This window comes from Arachis ipaensis, chromosome B4 (assembly GCF_059453495.1).
Source record: "Arachis ipaensis isolate K30076 ecotype BB chromosome B4, ASM5945349v1, whole genome shotgun sequence".
In the NCBI taxonomy this organism is placed as follows: Eukaryota; Viridiplantae; Streptophyta; class Magnoliopsida; order Fabales; family Fabaceae; genus Arachis; species Arachis ipaensis.
This window is the reverse complement of record NC_142439.1, coordinates 16097107-16120407: the sequence shown is the minus strand read 5'-3', so window position 1 is coordinate 16120407 and position 23301 is coordinate 16097107. Positions and strand designations below refer to the sequence as shown.

Below are 23301 nucleotides of genomic sequence, written 5' to 3'. Positions count from 1 at the left end.
AACTCTACCGTTGAAAATACATAAGAACAGGGTCCAGGCATGGCCGAATGGCCAGCCTCCATGATCTAAGAACTAAGCGTCCAGAGATGTAAATACAATAGTAAAAAGTCCTATTTATACTAAACTAGTTACTAGGATTTACAGAAATGAGTAAAAGATGCAGAAATCCACTTCCGGACCCACTTGGTGTGTGCTTGGGCTGAGCATTGAAGCTTTCATGTATAGAGGTCTTTCTTGGAGTTGAACTCCAGTTTATAACCTGTTTCTGGCGTTTAACTCTGCTTTGCAACCTGTTTCTGGCGTTTAACTCCAGAATAGGGCAGGAAGCTGGCGTTGAACGCCAGTTTGCGTCATCTAAACTCGGGCAAAGTATGGACTATTATATATTGCTAGAAAGCCCTGGATGTCTACTTTTCAACGCAATTGAGAGCGCGCCATTTGAACTTCTGTAGCTCCAGAAAATCCACTTTGAGTACAGGAAGGTCAGAATCCAACAGCATCTGCAGTCCTTCTTCAGCCTCTGAATCTGATTTTTGCTCAAGTCCCTCAATTTCAGCCAGAAATTACCTGAAATCACAGAAAAACACACAAACTCATAGTAAAGTCCAGAAATGTGATTTTTATTTAAAAACTAATAAAAATATACTAAAAACTAACTAAATCATACTAAAAACTATATAAAAACAATGCCAAAAAGCGTATAAATTATCCGCTCATCAGTCATACTTCCGTTCCACCCAAATTCATAAGATAAAGAGCAAAAACAATCCTTAAATTATAAATCCATACATGAATTAAAAGAGAAAAAGCAATAAAATTAATCCATAGAAATAGACAGAGCTCCTAACCTTAACAATGGAGGATTAGTTGCTCATGGTTCAGAGTAGAAAATAAGAATTGTAAATTGGAATGGAATTGGAAGGGTCCCTCTGGGGCCTCTTCTAAAGGAAGGAAAGTTTCTCCCTTTATAACTAATCCTAATAAATTTAAAATCTAATTTTTTAAATTAAAATAATATCTTTTTCTAGAATTCAAATTAGAATTTAAATTCGAATTAATTTAAATAATCTAGTCTTCAATGGATGGATGGGAACCACTTGTTTTGTCCATTCTGCAGCTTCTAATCTGTATTTTCTGGGCTGGAAACTGGGTCAAAACTGCCCAGAAATCGTTCCCAGCGTTTTTCTGCGTTTTCTGCACGTGGCGCATGTCACGCGTACGCGTCAATCACGCGCACGCGTCACCGAGCAAATCTTCAAATCACGCGTACGCGTCAGTCACGCGTGCGCGTCGCTCCTCGCTGTCATCTCCTTTGATTCTTGTGCTGCAGAAACTCCATCAAATTCTGCCGAATGCTACCTAAATTAAACAAAATTGTAAAAGACTCAAAGTAGCATCCATATTGACTAAAAGATAATTAATTATTTATTAAATTCAACAATTTAGATGCAAATTCACTAGGAAAAGATAGGAAAAATGCTCACGCATCACAGGCCTTTAGTGAGGGTGTAGGCAACTGTGGTTGTGCCCAAGTTGTTCGCCATTGGATCTTTGCTCCAAGCGGTTAAGCTTGATTCTTGAGACCTTAGCTCCTGATACCAATTGAAGGTTGTAGAAGGCTTAGAGAAGGGGGGTTGAATCTATGACCTTCTTCTATGTTACTGAGTTAACCCTTTTTAAAACAAACTTGCTGTCTGAAACGGTTTGAACTAAGAAGCAAAAAATTTATGAGACAATTTCATTTTGTCTCATGAATATCAGAAAACAGGACAGAGCAGAGAAGAGAAAAGCTAACACCATCATGTATCCTGGTTTAGTTGCCTTGTGCTATGCAACCTACGTCCAGTCTCCTCCACAACAATGGAAGAATTTCTACTATAGTTAGAAGTATTACATACACCAATTCCACAGGATTGACACAATCCTTTCACACTCAAGCTCTAACCTAACTTGACATTAGCTATGCTAATACCTAACTCTTCATTCTTAGTGCTCACCCAACTAAGAAAGGGGTACCTCACTGGTACTGGATACAAGACACAAACATACCTAAAGAAATTTGAAAATAACTCTAGGTTTTTCTCTCAAGTGTTTTACTCAGCCTCTTTCCACTCATTGGCTTTTACTTGAGCTCTCTCAATGTGCCTTTTCACTCAAGACAGAAAGATAAACATTGAAAAGTAAATTACAATCTGTAAAACATGAAGGAGATTGAATTCATCAACAGCCTCTTTGCTATGTGATAAACCAGACTTGCATGTCTCTGATTCAGTTCTTCATTTTTAGCGGAATGCTTCTTTGAAAGAAAGCACTGTCCAAGTAGAGGAACTTCTTCAGGGAACTCTTCTCAGAACACAACTCACCAAACTCTGGTTATCTCTCCTTGCTTCTGAATGGTGCAAAAACTTCTTTTATCTTCTTGCATGTTGCTGGGCTGCTCTTCTTAGGTCAACCCTTGAGCAGTGTGCTTCACCAACCCACCATCTCACTTTTTTCCATTAATCCTCCGAATGAAAATTTTGGTTCTGACCTTCTCTTATTGACTGAAAGCCATATATCAGTAGAAACATATATCTTCAATGATAAACCCAGATCTTGGCCATTGAAAAACTACTTGGTCCCCAAGACTTATTTGTGACCGTAGATACACAGCAGAGTTGAACAGAAATCAACTTTTCCATGAATCCCATTTTCGGACTAGCAGAGAGTTGGGAAGAAGAGAAGAAAATGAGATGCATGTAGAAGGAAATAAAATCACCTTTAGCTTCTGACCTCTTCTTGATACAGATTGATGTGGGTGGTTAGACTTCTACCATTTGCTTAACCTTCTCTTTCTTGCTTCTTTGGTGAATAGCTTAGGGGAGAAGCTCTCTCTCACTTTTCTGACTTTTTGACCAAAACACAGAAGTGAACGTTGCTTTTGGTGTGAGAGCAAATTGGAGGAATCAGCTTGGAGTTATGGAAATGGGCTTGGATCATGTTTTAAATCAAGTTCAGCCCTTTGGTTTCTTGCTTTGTTTTCTTTGGGCTTTTATTTGTTTGTAGCCAGCCAGCCTTGTTCTAATTTCATCCAATTTGGGCTGCTGTATTGATTTGTTTTGTCCTGCAACAATAAATAATCAGCCTTATATAATTATAAATAATCAACACTAATTATTTACTTTGCCCAATAAAGTAATGTTTGTCATCATTAATTAATTTAGTTAATTTCTTTACTCAACATAGTCTTCCTTAACCAAAATTTTCTGTATCCCTAATAGGGCAGTTAAATTTAAACTTCTCTTATAGAAAAAAAGTTGGTGAGGCAGCTTTGGTATATTATTGGGGACCGAAACCCTTAAGTCACTATTTATATTTGAGCATGGCAATCATTAAACCCTAAAACCCAAATAAAAATAGTATCTAAAGTGCAAAAATAATATCTGGTTTTATTCTCATTTAATTCCAAATCAAAAGTAATTATGGTTTATTCAATTTAGCATTTATAACAATAAATGAGATCGTCATTATATAAGTTATTTAATTTAAAATAGCATTATTTATGATCATAATTAATATATATATTACCCACAAACAAATTAACAAATTAAATAATTTCCTAACAAAATCATCTTTACTTTTCAATCACCTCATATCCAAACCAAACAAAACACATTGAACCAAAATGCTATGGTGAGCCTATAAAGGATCCTAACTTGCAGAAGACAATTGATGTGTATTAACACCACGTATAAAGAGAGCACGATTAGTAGGTGTTATATGAAGAATGTTTCCTACTGTTAAGTCGGATTGGGCTTTTTTTGTTATTAAACATATTAAGTTTTTGTTAGAAGTACACTACATTTCACAAAAAACTACTCTATTCTTCTTGTTGCTTCCACTAGGTACTCTGTTTTTCATTAATGTGGAATTAACTACTTTAAAGAAAAATAAAACCTGGACCGTTACTGACCTTCTTGTTGGGAAAAGAGCCGTTGATTGCAAATCGGTTTTCAAACTAAAATTGAACCCGGATGGCACAATTAACAGGTGTAAAGTACGCCTTGCAGCTCAAGGGTACACTTAAACAGTAGGGGGTTGATTACTTTGAGACTTTTAGTCCCGTCGTTAAAATAAGTATTCTTCAAATCCTCCTTTCAATTGCAGTAGTAAATAATTAGATAGTCCATCAATTAGACATTAATATAGCATTTTTGCATGGTGATTTATATGAGAGTGTATATGAAAGCTCCACCAAGTTTAAAACTTAATGCTCCTAATTTAGTATGCAAACTAGACAGATCATTGTATGGCTTAAAGCCTTAAAGCAAGTCAGAAGGCAGTGGAACATGAAATTGAAATCTACTTTAATAACTATAGGATATCAACAGTCTAGATATGATTACAACCTCTTTACTAAATCTATAAATACTGGTTTTACTGTCATTTTAGTATATATAGATAATCTCGTAGCAGGTGATGATTAGATGAGATCAAATCCATCAAGCAACGCCTTCATCAACTATTCAAGATTAAAGACATCGGAGATTTTTAATTCTTTTTCGGTTTAGAAGTGACTGAAAGCAAGAAAGAGTTCTTTGTGTGCCAAAGAAAATATTGCTTCAATTTATTAAAAGAGTATGGTCTGATAGAAGGAAGAGAAGTTGTCAAAGCATTCAGGGACACCTCTTCAATCAAGTTTAGAATATTGAAGGCTAATTTTTAAGGCTGTTGTACCTCACCAACACTAGGCCAGAAATAAGCCATGTTGTTGAAAAATTGAGCTAGTACCTGGATTATGCAACTCACAAGCATTTTGAGGCTGCATTGAGGATCTTAAAAAATACCTCAAAGGAGATTTGATCTTGAACCAACTGATTTTTAGACAGTGTTTGGGGACATGCCCTGACACAAAGAGATCGATATCAGGATATTATTTTTTTATGGAAAATTCGATGTATCATGAAAGAGCAAAACACAGAATACAGTTGCTTGCTGGTGCGGATTTTAAAACCCACAAACTAACCGGCAAGTGCACCGGGTCGTACCAAGTAATACGCAGGTGAGTGAGAGTCGATCCCACGAGAATTGATGGACTAAGCAACAATGGTTGATTAATTTACTTAGTTAGACAAACAGAAAATAGTGTTTGAGAGTTCAAAAGCATTAAACAGTGACTCAGAATATCAGAAGACAGGCACGTAAATAAAGTTGGAAATAAGAGATGGAGAAGGCAGTTAAGGCTTCAGAATTATCTATTTTCCGGATTGACTTTTCTTATTAATTTATTTTAATAATGCAAGATTTAATTCATGGCAAACTATATGTGACTAGACCCTAATTCCTTAGACATTTCTAGTCTCCTCTAAAATTCATCAACCGCCAATTTCTTGGTCAATTAATTCCAATTAGAGGGTGACGTTTAATTCTAGTTATTATGCCACAAAAATCCTAATTACCCAAAAAATAAGAGGATTATATGTCAAGTATTCCGTTAGATCCAGATAATTAGAATTTAGGAGAAATTGTTTTCAAACTGTTATTCAAGTAAAGAGTTTTTCCAAGTTATACAAGAATTCAATTAGAAAGAGGGTCATACTTCCGTTCCACCCAAATTCATAAGATAAAGAACGAAAACAATTCTTGAAATATAAATCAAAACATGAATTAAAATAGAAAAATAATAGTATCAATCTATACAATAGACAGAGCTCCTAACCTTAACAGTGGAGGTTTAATTGCTCATGGTTTAGAGAGAAAATAAGGATTCAGGTAAACTGTAAATTGGGATGGAATAAAATCCCCCCTCCTAGAAGAAAAGTTTCTCCTTTTTATATCTAATCCTCGTTAATTTAAAAATCTATTTTTTAAAATTAAAATAATATCTTTTCCTATTTTAAAATCAAATTTGAATTTAAATCAGAATTAATTATAGCAATCAGCAAGTCTTCAATTGATGGATAGAGACCACTTGATTCCTTCACTCTGCAGCCTCTGATCTGTGCTTTCTGGGCTGAAAAATGGGTCAAAAACAGCCCAGAAATCGCCCCCAGCGTTTTCTGCACGTGGCGCATGTCACGCGTACGCGTTAGTCACGCGCACGCGTCGCTCCTCGCTAGTTTTCTCCTTTAATTCTTGTGCTGCAGAAACTCCATTAAATCCAGCTGAATGCTACCTAAAATAAGCAGAATTTGCACAAGACTCAAAATAGTATCCATAGTGGCTAAAAGATAATTAATTCTTTATTAAACTCAACAATTTAAATACAAATTTACTAGGAAAAGATAGAAAAAATGCTCACGCATTACTTGTTCATTCTATGAACCTGAATATAGAGCTCTAGCTATGGCAACTTGAGAAGCACGGTCGATCACCTACATTTTGAAAGACTTGAAAGTGAAATTGAGGAGGCCAATTGCAATTTCTTTTGATAATCAATCAACTCTTCATATTACAGCCAATTTAATATTTCACGAAAGAACAAAGCACATAGAGATAGATTGTCATATTGTAATAACGAATAAGTGGCAGGAACAAACAATCAAGTTGCTGCCGATTTTAACAAATAACTAAGTAGTAGATATTCTGATAAGTTCCAATCTATTTCAAAAATGTCTTTCCAAGTTGAGAATGATAAATAAAAATCATTCTAGTTTGAGAAGGGTGTTACATGAGAAAGATTCTACCGTATTTACTGAATAACTAATTATAGGTGGAGATTGATGGTAAAGACTAATGGTAAAAAATTAGATTAATTGTAGTTAGTGATTAGTTAGGTTGACATAACAGGTTTGTTAGTAAATTAGAAAAGTGTATTTAGAAAGAAGTTACTCTCTAGTTTTTGGTATAAATAGTGGAAGTGACACTTAATTATAATAATTAGATTTTCTAATATGAGAATTCACTGAATTAATATACTCAGATATAAGATTACTATCTCTAGCCACCAAATTCCAGTTTCGTGAAACTTCTCTCTTCCCTCGTAACTCTCCGAACTCACCTTTCAACATTAAATTTTTAAAATAAATAATTTTGTAATATAATATAGAGTTTTTATAATAAAAAAATTAAAATTTAATTTTTATTATTTGAAAAAAAAAAAGAATTTCAATAGCAGACAAATTAAAAAAAATTATAAAATTCAAATTTTAAATTTAAAAGAGACTCTTGTGTTAAAAAGTGGATTGGATTGAGGATAAAATTAAAAAATATTTTGACTAATTTTTTATGTTAACAATTTAATAATAGAAATAAAATTTAAAATTTATTTCAAATGTTAAAAACATAATTAAATTAAATTAAATATTAGGGATAATTTTAAAAAATTTTAAAAATGTTAAGAAAAAAAACATATTTCACCCTTAGATATATTATCATTTTAAAATATATTATCATTTATGACAAAGAATATTGGTTAACAAAATAAAAAATAAAAAATTGATTCCTTCAATATATTATCAATGTATTTTTTTTTTTTTACCAAAGATATGAGACTCGAACCCGCAACCTCTTAATTGAATATGGAGAGATTATGCCATTTGAGTTATAACTCATTGGCATATTATCAATGCATTTAACACGTTTAAAATGTAAGAGATGTATTTATGGTATTTTAAATTGGTATTTTTGGTACATTTATTATTAGCAAAACTTGATCCACATAATAATATAAATCAATTTTCTCCAATGCTATTAGTTTTTGGTAGGGGTGTTTGCGGTATTGTGAATTGGTTCAGTTTTAAACTTTTGATAAAAAAAAAAAATTTAATCTAATCATATACCGAATTTAATTGAATTGATTTTGTTGACTTTTTTCTTTGAGATTAACTCAATCAAATCAAACTAAATCTGAATTTAATTGGTTTAATTTGGTTTAGTTTTTCGATTTTTAAACTAGTAAAAAGAACTAGTATAATGTACTAAAAATATGTTTTCAACTATGCATAAAAATAAATTTAATTTTACAAAAATACAAAATGTATACATGCAACACATAATTGAAAGTTCAACAAATCAAAATAATGAAAATATAAATCTTAATTTAATTTTACTAAGTAGACAATAGAAATTATAAACATGGTGAACAATAAATTATATCTCAAGTCCACTAAATATAACATCTAATATAATTACTTTACCGTATTTTTAATTTTATCTTCTTTCCTAATTTAAACCCTGTTTTTACCTATTCTTAATGTTAACGCTGTTTTTTTACCGCATCATCTCACTGCTGCTTTTTCTCTCACCGGAAACAAAGCTTTTTAATGCTGCCCTCACTCGCAGAGGAGAATCGCAGTTTTTTCATTGCGCGGATGTCGCACCATTGTCGCTGTGTCACCGCCGGCAATCGCGTCTTCTCCCCATCCTTCGCCCACCGCTGTTCTGCCCATTTCGAAGGCCACGAAGTGACGTCGCACCGTCATCGAGCCAGAGGTTGTTTTACCGTTACTTCAACGTTGCACTTCTACCCCTTGCTTCCACACCGTTGCGTCATGTCTTTGTCACTTCTATCGCATGTTGCTTTACTTCGTTCATCCAAATGTTATGACCCAAATAAACATCCACATCTTAATGAAAAGAACCATCCGCATACATAGTAAAATAAACAATCCACCTTAGTTGATAAGAACAAACTAACAAGTTGACCAAAATACCATCCGTGCACCATGTCTAAATGGCGTAACTCAAATCCAACTTGAATTCAAGAAAAATTAAACTAAATCTAATCCAAACCACATAATAAAAGAAACTTGTGAAACATGTGCATGCAGAATCAAGCAAATCAAATAAAATACCATGGTATATCCAAATAAACTTCCGCTTTAGAATGAAAAGAACCATCTAAATACATAGTAAAACAAACATCTGACTTAGTTGATAAGAAACAAATAACAAGATAGTAGCTGTGGGAGAAACTGGGACGACCGCGATACAGCAGCGGCAGCGATGGCACAAGATTGCGAGAGAGCAGTTGCGACGGCTACATGTGTAACGCGATACAACGGCACTCGCGGCCGGGCACGCACCTCGCGGACGGACGGATACCTCGCAACAGCTCTCCTTCTGGCGGCAGTGGAGATCTGCGTAGGTAGATCGGCAACATACTGTAAATGCCTAGCGACGGAGGTCTGAACAGCAAGCAGTTAGAGAAAACGGAAAGACGATGCGAAGAGACGAAAAATGATTTCGTTTGAAAAAAATGATTCAAAAATAAAAAATTTAAAATTATGATTAAACTTAATTAATTCAAAATTTGATTTTTTAAATTAAAATTAACTCTTTTTAACTTATTGTTTACGTTGTTCAGAAAAAAACATTCTTCCTTTATACTTTTTCATCTTAATTAAAACACAACTTTATAATCAACAAATAAAAAATACAGGCCTTGATTTAAACACCAATTCCAATTTCTACCAAGTAGGGGTGTTCGTGGTGCGGTTTGGATTGGATGATTTTTTAAAAAAAATTCGATCCGATCCAATCCAATTTCGAGCAGTTTGGATTGCATTGAATTTGCGGTTTTGTAAGTTAAAAAATTAAATATATATAACAAGTCTCAACATCAAATTTCAAATAACCAACAATGACATAGCAAGTCTTAACAATCTCTTAAAAAACCAATGATAACATAACAATAAAAATAAAATTATAGGTTAGTTAAAATAAATAAATAAATCACATTTTGAACATAAAACATCTATTAAATAATAATAATACTTAAAAAATATAAAAATGTATAACAAAGTGAATATGTTATAAGTATAATTGTAAACATAATAATAAAATAATAATATTATAATACATTGTGCGGTTTGGATTGGATTGGATCGGTTGTGAAATGTAGATTTGAAATCCGATCCGATCCAACGGTTTGCAAAAAATAAGATCCAATCAAATTCGAATTAGTGCAGTTTTAATCAGTTTTCGGTTTGAATTAGATTAGATGCACGGTTTAATTTGGATCGGTTTGAATTTGAATATCCCTACTACCATAAATGAGATCCGTATATAAGACAAACATATAAGTTGTTATATTTTATTTTTGGAAATATTATTTATTTTTTATTTATTCATGAAAATTTTCCCAAAATTGTTCTAATTTTGATGGTCGCGATTGATTGGGATCAAACTTAATGTTCAGTGACGGATCCAGAAAATTTTATCCGTGGGGCAAAATATATATAGTATAATAATAATTTATATAATTATACTATAGTATTATAAAATATAATTATTCCTCAAATTATTTAACTAACAAATTAAAATAATAAAATAATAATTTAAATAATAAATAATTTAAAATTTCATCTTCTGGGTTTCATATTTTAAAAAGATTGAATAATTTTTTTATTGTCAATACAATCAAATGTCTCTTTTTCTATGTATATCACTAAACAATCATTTAAAAATTCATAAGATTGTTTTTCAATAGCAGCACTAATGTGTTGTTTTGGTTTCATAAGTGCTTCACATTTTCTCCAAACTTGATTATGAGCACTATCATGAATCCCAACATGAGTTTGTAATCTCTCTTTTTTTTTCCAATTTGAAAAGCCATTGGTTACAAAAGTATCGCTACCTTCAGTCTCAGGTTTCATAAGATAACAACAAAGACAAAAACAACATCTTTTGATATACTATACTCTAACCAATTGCCATAATCATCAAACCAATTAGGATTAAATTTTCAAAAAGAAGAACACGAGCAGTTTGCGGAAAATCATGATTCCTTGGTTGACAAGGACCTTTTTGCAAATATGCACATCTAACTTTGTCTCTGTCATTCGGATGATAACTTAAAGTCTTTGGTCGTTGTCCTGGATCTGCTATGAGACTCTCTACTTCGAATTCTAAAAATCTCCTCTTGTTAGAAGAAGTGGATGAATTGTTTTGAGATCCAATCTCCAATAATAAAGTTCTTTTGAAATATTTCTCCATTACTAATAGAATAAAATTATAAATCTAAATTAATTCACAATTTTATACAAATTGAGAAGTTCAGTATAAAATTATAAATATAAAATTGATCAATTAATAAAAGTAATGAAAGCTATATCAATGACTCATTTCTCTGAACTCATTGAAACAATAATAGCGATCATATTTATCACATGTTATATATATATATTGAGAGTTTATACTGATAATATATTCTTATATGATGAATTGCTTAATATATTCATATAAAAGATCCATTAAAATAAAAATATAAGGGTATATAGCTTTAATTTATTAGAAACATTTGAAGCTAGCCCTTTTCCTCAGCATATTATAAATACATCATCAATTCATCATAATTGAATACCACAAAAGTACAATAAAAAAAGATATTCAAATGGGATATTACATATAACACAAGTTAAAGGAAATTAAAACGCAAGTCCATAATTTGCATTAATTATCCTAATAGAGATTTGAAGGTACAAATTCTGGTTTCTTTGCCAGTAGCCAATTGTAGATAGCAGAGCTTTGATGTATAGAGTTCATGCTTTGGAAGCTAGGAATGAATGATCAGAATGTACTTTAAAGTGCTTGCTATAGAAACTGAAAGCTATGTACTGTAAGCTTCTAAATCATCATCCCTTCTAACATTCATATCATAATCCCCTGATTCCCTTCTCATTCTTATTCATATCATAAGTCTCTAGATCTGTGTTTTTTTATTTTCAAAATAATTCTTCTACTATAAGAAAATGTCAAGTCAATTACATCAAAACACAATTACATCAGAACAATTCTTCCATCAGAACACAATTACATCATAACTCCATTAAAATTCCATCAGAACACAATTGTTAATTAACAAAGTAACCAACAATTATATTAGAACTCTATCAGTCTATCAGAATACAATTACATGATTTACATCAGAATAAATTCAATCACATCAAAACAAATTAATCAACTATATCAAATTGAATGAATTAATGAACTATATCAAGTTAATGAACTATATCAAATTAATAACAATGCAGCAAATGAGAATAAAAACTGAATGAAGCAGGGTACCCAACGGCAGAACCTGCGGCACCCACAGGACCCAGGAACTCAGCGACAGAACCAGCGGCAGAACCAGCGGCACGGCGGCACCCAGCGGCAGAACCAGCGACACCCTGAACTGCTGAAGACAGAACCAGACGAGGATTTAAGGCTTGCAGCTGTGAAGACCGAGGAAGAAGAAGAAGAAGAATACCTCACCATACACCAGATGCTGAAGGAACGCAGCGCCAAAACCAGACGCGGGCACGCTGCGATGCAACGAGAAATCGACGGAGTCGACGTGAGAGAAAGACTGAACGGAGTGGGCGAGTGGCGGCAGACGACAGTAACTGAGGGCTGGAGTCTGGAAGCGGAGGTTGGAGGCTAGAGCAGAAGAACAAAATTGAAAAAGGGAAGGAGAAGGGTTAGCTGATTAAGGATTTGGAGGGTGTGGAGTGGGGTCAAAATGAATTAGATGGTGGGGGCAAATTAGACAATTCACTAAGAACTACTAATTAATTTTTCCAAATTTACTAGGGGCAGTTGCCCCACTGAGTGCTTAGTAAATCCGTCCCTGTTAGTGTTAGAATATAATTAGAATCAATTAAAATTATTTAGTGTATCTGAATATTTATTATAGAATATTACGTCTTTATTATTACAATTCTCTTAACACCTATAAATACCTTTTTATATTGTATCATTTTAGATAACTTGAATATACCCAATAATATACAAATTTTTTTTTTCAGTTTAGTATCTTGTTTCTAATTCTTAGTTTAATATATCATCATTAGCTTAATAGTGTATGTAAGATCTTTGAGGATTGCAAGTTAATACCTTAATATAATAGTTCATTCCTCAAATTTAATAAAAATAAAAATCTACACATACCATGAAATCATGAATTCATGATTCATGCATGTGATTCCCAGATACAACATTTTCGACGACTCCAAGCTTTAAAACACTCGCACTCATTTGGATAAGCAGTGGTATTATATCATTATCAGTGGTGGAGCTTAGTTCAGACAAGGGGTGGCCATGGCCCCCCCAAACTTTTTATAAAAAACTTAGTAGTACTTTTTCAAAAGATAAAAAATAATTCAATTGACTTAAATACTTTATTATGACTTAAAGTATCTAATAAGTTCAATAAACAACACTCTCTCTATCTTTAGGTTCAAATATAAAAAATTAGATATCTTTTATTTATTTAATTTAATATTATTTTATATTTTATTATTTATTTAATTTAATTTTTTATATGATAAAAAATAATAGAATATTCAAAAAGTATTAATATTATTGTATTTGTATAAATTGATAAAAAAAATTCAATAAATATTATAAATTTTAATATTTGTCCTTCTAACTTCTTCTTTATATATTTTACAAGATATATATTCAAATTTTTATATAAAATAATAATGAAAAATTAAAAAATTGATATATTTTTTAAGAGGAAGGCTAATATTTAAGAAAGAGAACATATAACTTTTACAATATCAACACATGTAGATAGTTCTTCTACTTTAATGAATCACGAAGAAAGCGAGATATAACCTTCAAAATTTCAAAAAGTTATATCTGATGACTTTAATTTTAACTTTTTGGAACGAGATCTTAAAAAAGGGCTTTAAATTTGGCAGTATCACCCAAATCAAAGAGATGAGATTAGACGAGCTTATCTTAAATGAGGTCCATATAAAAAAATATTTTGACAATTATTTTCTATTTGGCCCCCCCAAAATTTTGTTTCAAGTTCCGCCACTGATCATTATACTAAGAAAAAGTTTAGGGACCAACAACTTCATTGAATTCTAGCCAACATATAACTAGCAAAGAAAAGTGAGTCATTGGATGAAATCTCACACCATTAAAATTATTATTGATAGTTATTTGATAGCTATAAATCACAAAAATTGCTAGCCTCCTAGCACTCTTCTTAGAGTAATAGAGCAGGGGCCATTAGGATCAAAACAAGCCCCATTAGAACATTGCAGGTTTTAGTACCCTTCAAACCTCTGTTTTCTTTTTCATCAGCTTCCTTCTCCATGTGCTTAACGACATTCAAGTCACGATCAGCTGCTTCAATGCAATACCAATTTATCATTATTAACAATTTCATATCATCTGGTTTTCTAATACGATATGGTTATATATATAAATTTATATTATTCTCGTTATCTTTTATCTGTTATTATTACTTTTTTTTTTTATACATTATTGGATAATGAATAAATGTATTTAAATTTATCCAAAAACGTCTATAACAGATCATTAAAATGTTCATATTTATTAGATACATTAACTCTAAATAAAAAATGTAACAGAAAGTGACAACAACGTAAACTTGAATATTTGTCTTTTGTTAAAGAAAGTTCATGTGAAAATCATTTTTTGAGAACTGAATCCGATCGAATCGGTCGATTCGACTGAGTTAAGTAAGATTTATTGAATACTAAATCGGTTTAGTTATTAAAGATATAATTATTTATGTTATTTTTTTTTTATTAGTCTAACTTAAATTTTTGGAAAAAATGATTTTATTATGACATAATATTAAAATTTTATATCTAAAAAGTTGAGTGTTGGACTTTAAAAGAAAAAAGTTAACATAAAACAAATAAAAAAAAAAAAGAAAATAAGCCTTAGGCAAAAAAATAAGCAAACTCAACAGAAATTTTCACTTGAGAGGGCAGATATATAATTTATGATTTGGTGATACTTATTCAATATAAAAATCCATCGGTTCATAATGAATTAGTCAAAAATAAAAAAAATTAAAATTAATTAACGAGTCAAATCGAATCAATTTTTAATTGTTAACTGGTTTAAAATAATAAAATAAAAAGATGATTTTATCTTAAAAAATTATATATTTTATATATAAATATATTATTTTATTATATCAATTTCAACTCCGATTAAAACTTAGTTGATTTTTTAAATTTTTGAACTTCTAGTTCTATTAGTTCAATTCGCAGTTTGGTTTTTAAAATCTTGCTTAAAATATACTCTATTTTTTTTTGAATTTATACGTATGAAAATTTATTGGTGCTATATATGAAAGAATAGTAGTTATTACCTACATGTACGCCAAGACAGCCATCTTGAATTGTTTCTCTGATGTCTTGTATGGTTGCTTTGTTAGAAAATGTAAAGCGGCTGTATATCTTTTTAAGGCAACTAAGGACCAATCTAGTCTCAGACAAACATGGCCCTTGACAGAACTTATAAATCTTCTCTCTTGGTACGTTCAAGTCTCCTTTCTCACTTAATCTATATGGCTCTTCACAACTTTTATAAATCTGAATGAACACACAATGCAATGAGGATTGATTGAACTATTTAATTACCTTCAATGTCTAGTACAAATAGATTAAACTGTAATGTTTAATTGTTATTAATATGTCATTTACTAACTTGGTTATTAATAATTTGATAACAAGAATGTTAAAAACAGTAAGTTAAGACTTTTAAGGAAATTGAATTTTTACATTCCTCCAAGTTAGATGCAATTTTCTAATAAGTTTGAAGCAAAAGTGCAATTTTTATCAAATGATAAAAAAAAAAAATTATAGTTTTGGCTGAAAATCAATTTAAAATCGTCTTCTAAAAATTGACTATATTAGGTACATTTTAAAAATCAACCACTAAATTAGTTATTAGTATAGATTAGATATTAAAAAATAAAATAGACAATAAAAATAACTAAAAAACATATATATTTATACATAAATATGCTAAAATATACTATAACTAATTTTTGGTGTGTACATATAATATTTTTAAACTACAAATAAGTAAGAATAAATCAAAATACTAAGGAGTATTTATAATTCAAATAGAGAATCCAATTTAATTAAAAGCAGTTATAGAAGAAGAAATATAGAGAGTCAATGGAGTATATGTACAATGTGTACAATCGGGTTTAGAAATGTTCCATTTAGTAGGATATATGTTTATTATCCCTAATACCCGGATGGTTATTCTGAATAATATGGGTGTATTATATTTAAGAAATTAGTTCATTTTTTAACTCATATTGGACCAAATAAACAGTTCATTATACACATTATACAGATATTTCATTAGCTCCTTAACAGAATTCATTTAGGAAAGATAACAAAAAATAATGTGGGTAATATAGATGGTACTCACATCACTGAAACAAAGCAAGGATTTGGAGACAATTTGAGAAGGGTCACCAAGTATAACAAACCCAGCTCCTACTGTACCACCACCAACCCCTGTATTGCTACCGTTTCCAACTCCAGCACCACCAATTCCAGAACCTATCTGATTCTCGGGATAATCATCATCACCATCATCAGCATTTCCTATCAAATTAAGACTCTAACATGTGATCAAATTCAAATCCATTAATTTTGTTCACAAAATAATTAATTAAATTGAAAAATATAATCCTAATCATACCTAATTTCCAAAATAGACAAACATAAAGCAAAGCAAAAGCTAAAACACGGCGTCTAAAACTAAGTTTAAATGCCATAATTACCGAACCTTGAGAATATGGTTTGAATTAATTGGAGCACATTATATAGCGAATGCAGTGTGTAGAGAGCATGGTTATGAGAATCGGAACGAATCGATTGATTTAATTGGATTAACTAAGAATCGATTAATAAATTTAATTCAGACAAAAAAATAAAAAATTAATTAACCGATCGAACTAGTATAATTTTTTAGTAATTAGTCGGTTTAAAATAATAAAATATAAAAAATTATTTTTTAAAAAAGTATCTATTTTATAAATGCTATTTATACATTAAAATTAGTCATTAAAATCAGCCACCAATATATTCATATATAAATATATGTGTGGTATATTTGTATTTTAACATGTATTTTATATTAGTGGCTAATTTAGTAGTTTATTTAAATATACACGTAACATAACCCTTATATATAAATATATTATTTTATTATAACCGATTCAACTTCAGTTAAATTTTGGTTGAATATTTAAATTTTTTAATTTTTAATTCTATCAATTTAATAATTGGTTCAATTTTTTAGAATTTTAATAAAAAATGACTAAAATATTATTGGACCAAAAAAAGATGGGAGAAATTTTATTTTTAAATTAATTAAAAGCCAAAACAGGAAAAAAGAATACAAACTTAAAAGTAATTGGAAGGAATTTTGTGAAGCATCTAGCTTGAAAGAGGGAGACTTGTGTGGATTCAGCATCAAATCAGTTGAGGAAAAAACAATAAATAAAAGTGACTCTTTAGAACTAAATGTATTGGATGCTGTGTTAGCTGAATAATTTTGTGTTGAACAATATGACTTTAGGTTATGTATATGAGTTGTTAAACAACCATTTCAAATTGTCTAATTATATTTCTGTTATTGTATAATGTCTTAAAATTGTTATACTATCTTATTGTGATACCAATAACCAATTAACCATATCATTATTACTGTGTTTTTGGTCATGTCGGCAAATTTGGGTCTTGACGATAATGTGGCCCATAATCCGTCAACAAATTTCTTGGGCATTCTTTAGGCTGTGTCACGGCTTACACGGTATACTTAGAGTCTAAGACATAAAATTATATTTGATAAATGTGACATCTGTCGATATAAATAGAGATATTATATTTATTGATATTGAATTAATATATTTTGTGTTCATTCTGATAAAAAAAACATAAAAATACTAACACAATAGATAATTTATTTTTTTATTATTTTTATTAATTTTTTATAATTATAGTTTTATTATTATATTTTTTCTAAATTTTTTAATAAAAAAATGAAAATAAATTAAATTTTTATAATTTATTCTAGATTATTATCGAATAAAATATATAAAAATATTAATTTTTGTGTTTCTATAATCAAATACAATTTTATAGAATAAAATAGGCCTTCTATCTTAACTAATTAAGAAGCTTAATTTTTATTAATTAAATACATAAGTGGTTTTGTTCAAGTATTTTCAATTTCTTCTTTAATTCTGAGACTATATATATATTTGTTTCTTTTTGGAGAGAACTCGAAGAATTAAATTAAAAAAGACTAATAATAATGCATTTATTTCCGTCGTTAGATTTTGAGAATGATAAGAGGGATGAGATTCCTTTATCCCACACATAGCAACATATTAATAATTGAATATATATATGCTTTCACATTTTTATGGCCAAAAAAAAAATCTCTAATAGTGAATGACGAAGTTTGATGAGTTAAGCATCATATATATTATACTTATTTATATTTTGCTTTCTTTTTGTTTTTTGAGTAATTATTAAAACTCTAGACCCTTTAATAGGAAAAAACAAAGAAGAGTTTGAATCCTAAAATGAAACAAGAAGCATTACAACTTATGACAATAATAGCTAGACTTAATAAATTTTGTTCTTTAAATCCTAAACCCTAATATTTACACGCTATTGAATTTTAGATATACAAATAATATAATTGCTCTTTAAATTTCATCCTTAACTCTTGAATCCTCATGAATATGCTCTTCTTTTCCTCCTCAAGCTTCTCCACTTCCCTCATCAATTTCTCCATATTCAAAGCAAACTCTACTTGGGGTGCAAGCCATGACAACTCAAACCCAAAGACTTGAACTTCATCCCACAACATTTGAAGGCACTCACATGCTTCCACATTCATCTCTTCCAATTTTGTTGTCTCCAAAAAGTGCAATACCCTTCCAAGTGCATTCAAAGCCCAACCTGAATACTTATAAGTCCTTTTCCTTTGACACTCCAGCAATGAAGGATGAATATTGCAAACTTTTTCTAACAAAGGAACATAAACATTGTCCACTAGTCCCTTCCCTTCAAAATCAACTTGTTCATTACAATCATGTACTTCAAAAGAACAATTTTCAAATAATTCTGCGGAATCTGGTGGAATTGGAGGAGCTGAAGGTTGATAAGTAGAATTAGACATAATAGGTATTAGATGAAGAAGATCACTCATATCATCATCATCAAAATATTGATCATATTGCTCTTGATAATAATGTTGAGGACTTGGTTCTTTTTTCTTCAATTTCTTGAACAATGCTAATATGTCCTCATAGGCACCTCTAAGAACAATTCTTCCAAATTTCTTTCGTATTGATAATATCATCTTCTATAGCAAGAATAAAACCAAAAAAACCAATAAATGTTCAATTTGGCCAATTTAATTTAAACAAATAAAATAAGGTAAAAACTCAGGTGCAGTCGCCTTCACGTGAAGTTGATAACTGAAAGTTGTTACATAATTTGATTGATTTGACTAAATTTTCATCTATCGGTTCTCAGCTATCAACTTCACGTGAAGTCGACTGCACCTAAGTTTTCACCATAAAATAATATCAATAAAGTAGAATATATATTTAATTTATTACCTCTATAATATCTTGTTCATGTAAGGTGTGCTTGGTAATCTCCTCCATGGTGCGGTACAATCTAGGGATGTAAGTGATAAAATTTCAGAAATGTTTTTGTGTGTCATATAATGGGGAGTTTTGGACAATGTCTTGCATATTCTAAGAGAGTAAATAATTTGGAAAAATCAATTTAGTTGTTGTCTTTCTTAAGGAAAAATACAACAACGTTTTCATTACACAAATTCAATGGTTGTATTGAAAATGAAGCCCTAAAGAATTTTATCTTTACAGAGTCGTTTTAGATTTTGGGATTATTTTTAAGTTTTATTAGCCTAACCACTTGGGTATATGTAACATATAGTTCTAGAATTCTTAATTAATCCATCAAAGTCATACTTTTCCTACCTATACAGTATGGAAAGTAAATCTGATTAACAAATAGGAGGTGGTTCAGTTTCTTACTTCAGCAAGAAAATTTATTTTATTTTTTTTAAAAAAAGATAACTATTTTGTTACTTCAATTATGTTGGTGTCAACACTTTTTTATTTCGTGAAAATTAATATAAATACTCCAAATTAAACTTTGCTTATATTTATTATTGAGCGAACATCATTTAATTTATTAGTGGGATAAATCATTTTTCATTTAATTTATTAGTGGGATAAATAATTTTTTTTCCCTTTGTGAAAGATATTTACACAATGTTACTTTAAACGAAGAAAGAGAAGTTGGAGAAGAAGATATGAGTATATTCTGATATCAATGAAAATAAAGAATGATTACTAAACTCAAGTTGTATTTACATTCTTAGCTAAGCAACTATATATATAAATGAGAAGAATGAGTTACTCTAATTGGCAAAACAGAATTTTCTCATTTGGTAATCAATTCTGTTTGGCTAATAAAGTTTTGATGATTCTTTGACGCTGAATTACTATGCTCTCTATCATGCGTCCTCCTTCAAATTCAAGGACACTCTTAAAGTGATCTTGATTTTGTCCAAAAAAACTATTGAAAGTTACTGCAGATAGAGACTAAGTATAGATGTCAACAATTTGGTCAACACCTGGTATATGAACAATATGGAGTTGATGCTAATTGACAAGGTCTCTCACAAAGTGAATGCTGAGATCAAAATGCTTGGTCCTATTATGCATTATAGGATTAGGAGATAGTTAGATTGTGCTAGCATTATCACAATAGATGGTAGATGTCCCAAAATATTGAAAACAAAGCTCAGATGAAAGATTTTGCAACCAAATGACTTCAGTAGTAGCAGCTGCAACACTTCTATATTCAGATTCAGCACTGGAATAGTTAACCACCTGTTGTTTTTTACTAGACTATGCCATAAGGTTGCTGCCAAGAAAATTGCAATAGCCTAAATTGAATTTCTTATAATCAATATCAGAAGCCCAATCATCTTCTGCAAAGCCAAAAAATAAAAAATTAGTAGAGGGATGGAAGAGAAGTCCATGCTCAGTTGTGCCTGTCAAGTATCTAAGGCTGCGTTTGTTTACATGCACAGGACACATGACACTAAGAGAGGTACACAGAAATACAAAATTGTATTTAGAAGATGAAAATATTGACAGAAATATTATGTCTAGAGACACTAACAAGAAATACAACTTATGTTTTATTTTTTTTTCATTATTCTTGTTAATTTGTCATAATTATATCTTTATTATTATATTTTTCTTTCCAAATTTTTTGAATGAAAAAAATGAGAATAAATTGGACTTTCATAATTTGTTTTAGTTTATCACCAAATAAAATACAAGAATATTAATTTTTGTATCTGTCATTTGTGTCTTGTTCTCAATATCTTGTTTTGTCCTGTTCTCAAAACCAAACAAAGCCTAAGTGTTGAGTTTGAGAGAAACAATACATTTATTTGATAATGACAAATATTAGTAATTTGGGTTAAAATTTCAATAGTGTGTGTAAATTGTTTGGTTATTGTGCAGAAAATTAAACAAGTCCAAAAGTTCCTTGGCAACACTCTTCTCTTCTCTTCTCTGGCTCGTAACAAATGTGCCCAAAAAATCTATTTTCTTCTTTGATTTGAAACCCACGTGATTACCTAGAAATTAAATATGAAAAGATGTTTCACAAGCTAAATGGTAAGTTCAGATGGTTCAAGCAAAGTGAAAAAGGTGGATCACCTATCTTATGTACAAAAAGAAAAAAAAGAGAAAAAAGTCAAAAGTTGAAGCTAAAAGGTAAAATCAAATCTGATTTGATGCAGAAAAAAATAAAAAAAGATTACATCAAAGAAGATGAGTTATCATTTTTGTGCAACCATTCTGACTTGTTGAAGCTACCATCTTTCTACTGTATATTTTCGGATAAGAAAAAGAAAATTGAGGTTATCTTTGTCTGCTGTAACTCAAAGGTCACAATTAAAATTTGGAGTTAAAGAATGGATTAATGGTTCAGATTTTTGAAGTCAAGAGAAAAGAAAAAAAGAGAAGAAGTTAGGTAAGAATCCAAGCCAACTCTACTATCCATGAAATCACAGCTACTATTCTATCTCTCCTCTGCGTCTCTGATATGATTTATGAGGAAGAAGAACAAAGTCAAAGATATTCAAGTAAGCTCAAGTTTTGGAAGCTTTACTCTTGGATAAAAGGGTAAACAACCAGAAATTGAAACAAGAAGAGTGAGCACACTGTTTAGGTCTTTATAGCTTTCTAGCTAAATCTTCTTCTCCTTCATAGTTTTATTGAATTTTTTGTTCTTCAATTTTATCTTTCTTTATTTCAATCAATGGAAAAAGACAAAGAGAGTAATTTTGGAAAAAAGTCAGAAATTATGTCAAATTCTTTTGTAATTAATTTTGTTTGTATTCTTGAACTTGAGACGTTTTCCTTACTAAGTTGGGTGAGCACTTAGTGTTGAAGGTCTAGGGAATGAACCTAGGTAAATCAAACTTGGTTAGAAATTTGGTTTGTCCCTGATAGGATTAGTTTGAATTCTTGAGAATTAGTGTTTTTAAATCTTTAATAAAGATAGTAGAAATTCCACCATAGTTATGGTAGAGATTGGATGTAGGCCACATTGCACATGGTGGTTGAATCAGGATGTATAGTTGTGTTATTTTCCCTTTCTCTGTTTTTTCTGTTAAGCTCATTATGAGACAAAATGAAATTATCTCTTACTTAATCAGCTTCACAGAAGTTATAGCAAAACAGAGTGTTAACTTCTCATCTTTGCTTTGTTCCATCTTTTCTTTCTCATCTTTTAGTGAGAGATAAAATAAATTTGTCTGCTGCATAATCAATGCTGTAGATTCTACAACAACAAGGAATTAAATTCTGGTTTGAAGTGTAAAGTGTACAAGATTAAAAGATACCATAGATTCAACCCCCTTCTCTAGACCATTGAGAACCTTCGATTGGTATCAAGGGTCCAGTCTCAAAGAATCAAGCTTTACAGCTTGGACCAAAGATCCAATGGCCAACAACATAGGTGCAAATATTGTGGCTTACACACTCATGGAGGGGTCGTCTAACAACAGACCTCCCTTCTTTAATTTTAAGAACTACATTTATTGGAAGAAAAGAATGCAGATATTTGTGTAGTCCGTTGATTACAACATATAAAAAATCATTGTGGACGGTCCACAAGTCCCAACAAAGATAAGCGATGAAGAAGTGGTGACTCACAAAGAAGAAGAAGAATGGAAGGATGAAGATAAAAAGAAAGTTGAGCTAAACGCCAAGGCAATAAACATGATGCACTCTGCCATTAACTTCGAGGAATATCGAAAAGTGTCAAAATGCAAAACAGCAAAAGAGGATTTAGGATAAACTCCAAATCCCTCATGAAAGCACTCAACATGTCAAGAAAATAAGAATTGATATGCTTAGAAAGGAATATGAAATGTTCACTATGAAAGAAAGAGAAACCATCAATAAGATGTTAAAAGATTTTTGATTATCATCAATAGCTTGGATGCTATGGAGATGAC

General features: G+C 30.6%; 2 protein-coding genes across 2 annotated transcripts; both read right to left on the bottom strand.

Moving 5' to 3' along the window:
* Positions 1-13906: 13906 nt before the first annotated feature.
* Positions 13907-16477, bottom strand: LOC107637619 (uncharacterized). The gene is made up of 4 exons (XM_016341015.3): positions 16402-16477; positions 16126-16304; positions 15050-15272; positions 13907-14046 (listed from the first exon to the last, which is right to left on the bottom strand). Exons 1-4 carry the CDS (start codon positions 16475-16477, stop codon positions 13907-13909), a joined length of 618 nt encoding a protein of 205 aa, XP_016196501.1.
* Positions 16478-18393: 1916 nt separating this feature from the next.
* LOC107636133 (uncharacterized) lies at positions 18394-19390 on the bottom strand. The gene is made up of 2 exons (XM_016339662.3): positions 19343-19390; positions 18394-19083 (listed from the first exon to the last, which is right to left on the bottom strand). The coding sequence occupies exons 1-2, from the start codon at positions 19388-19390 to the stop codon at positions 18394-18396; spliced, it is 738 nt and encodes a 245-aa protein (XP_016195148.1).
* Between the last annotated feature and the right edge of the window lie 3911 nt (positions 19391-23301).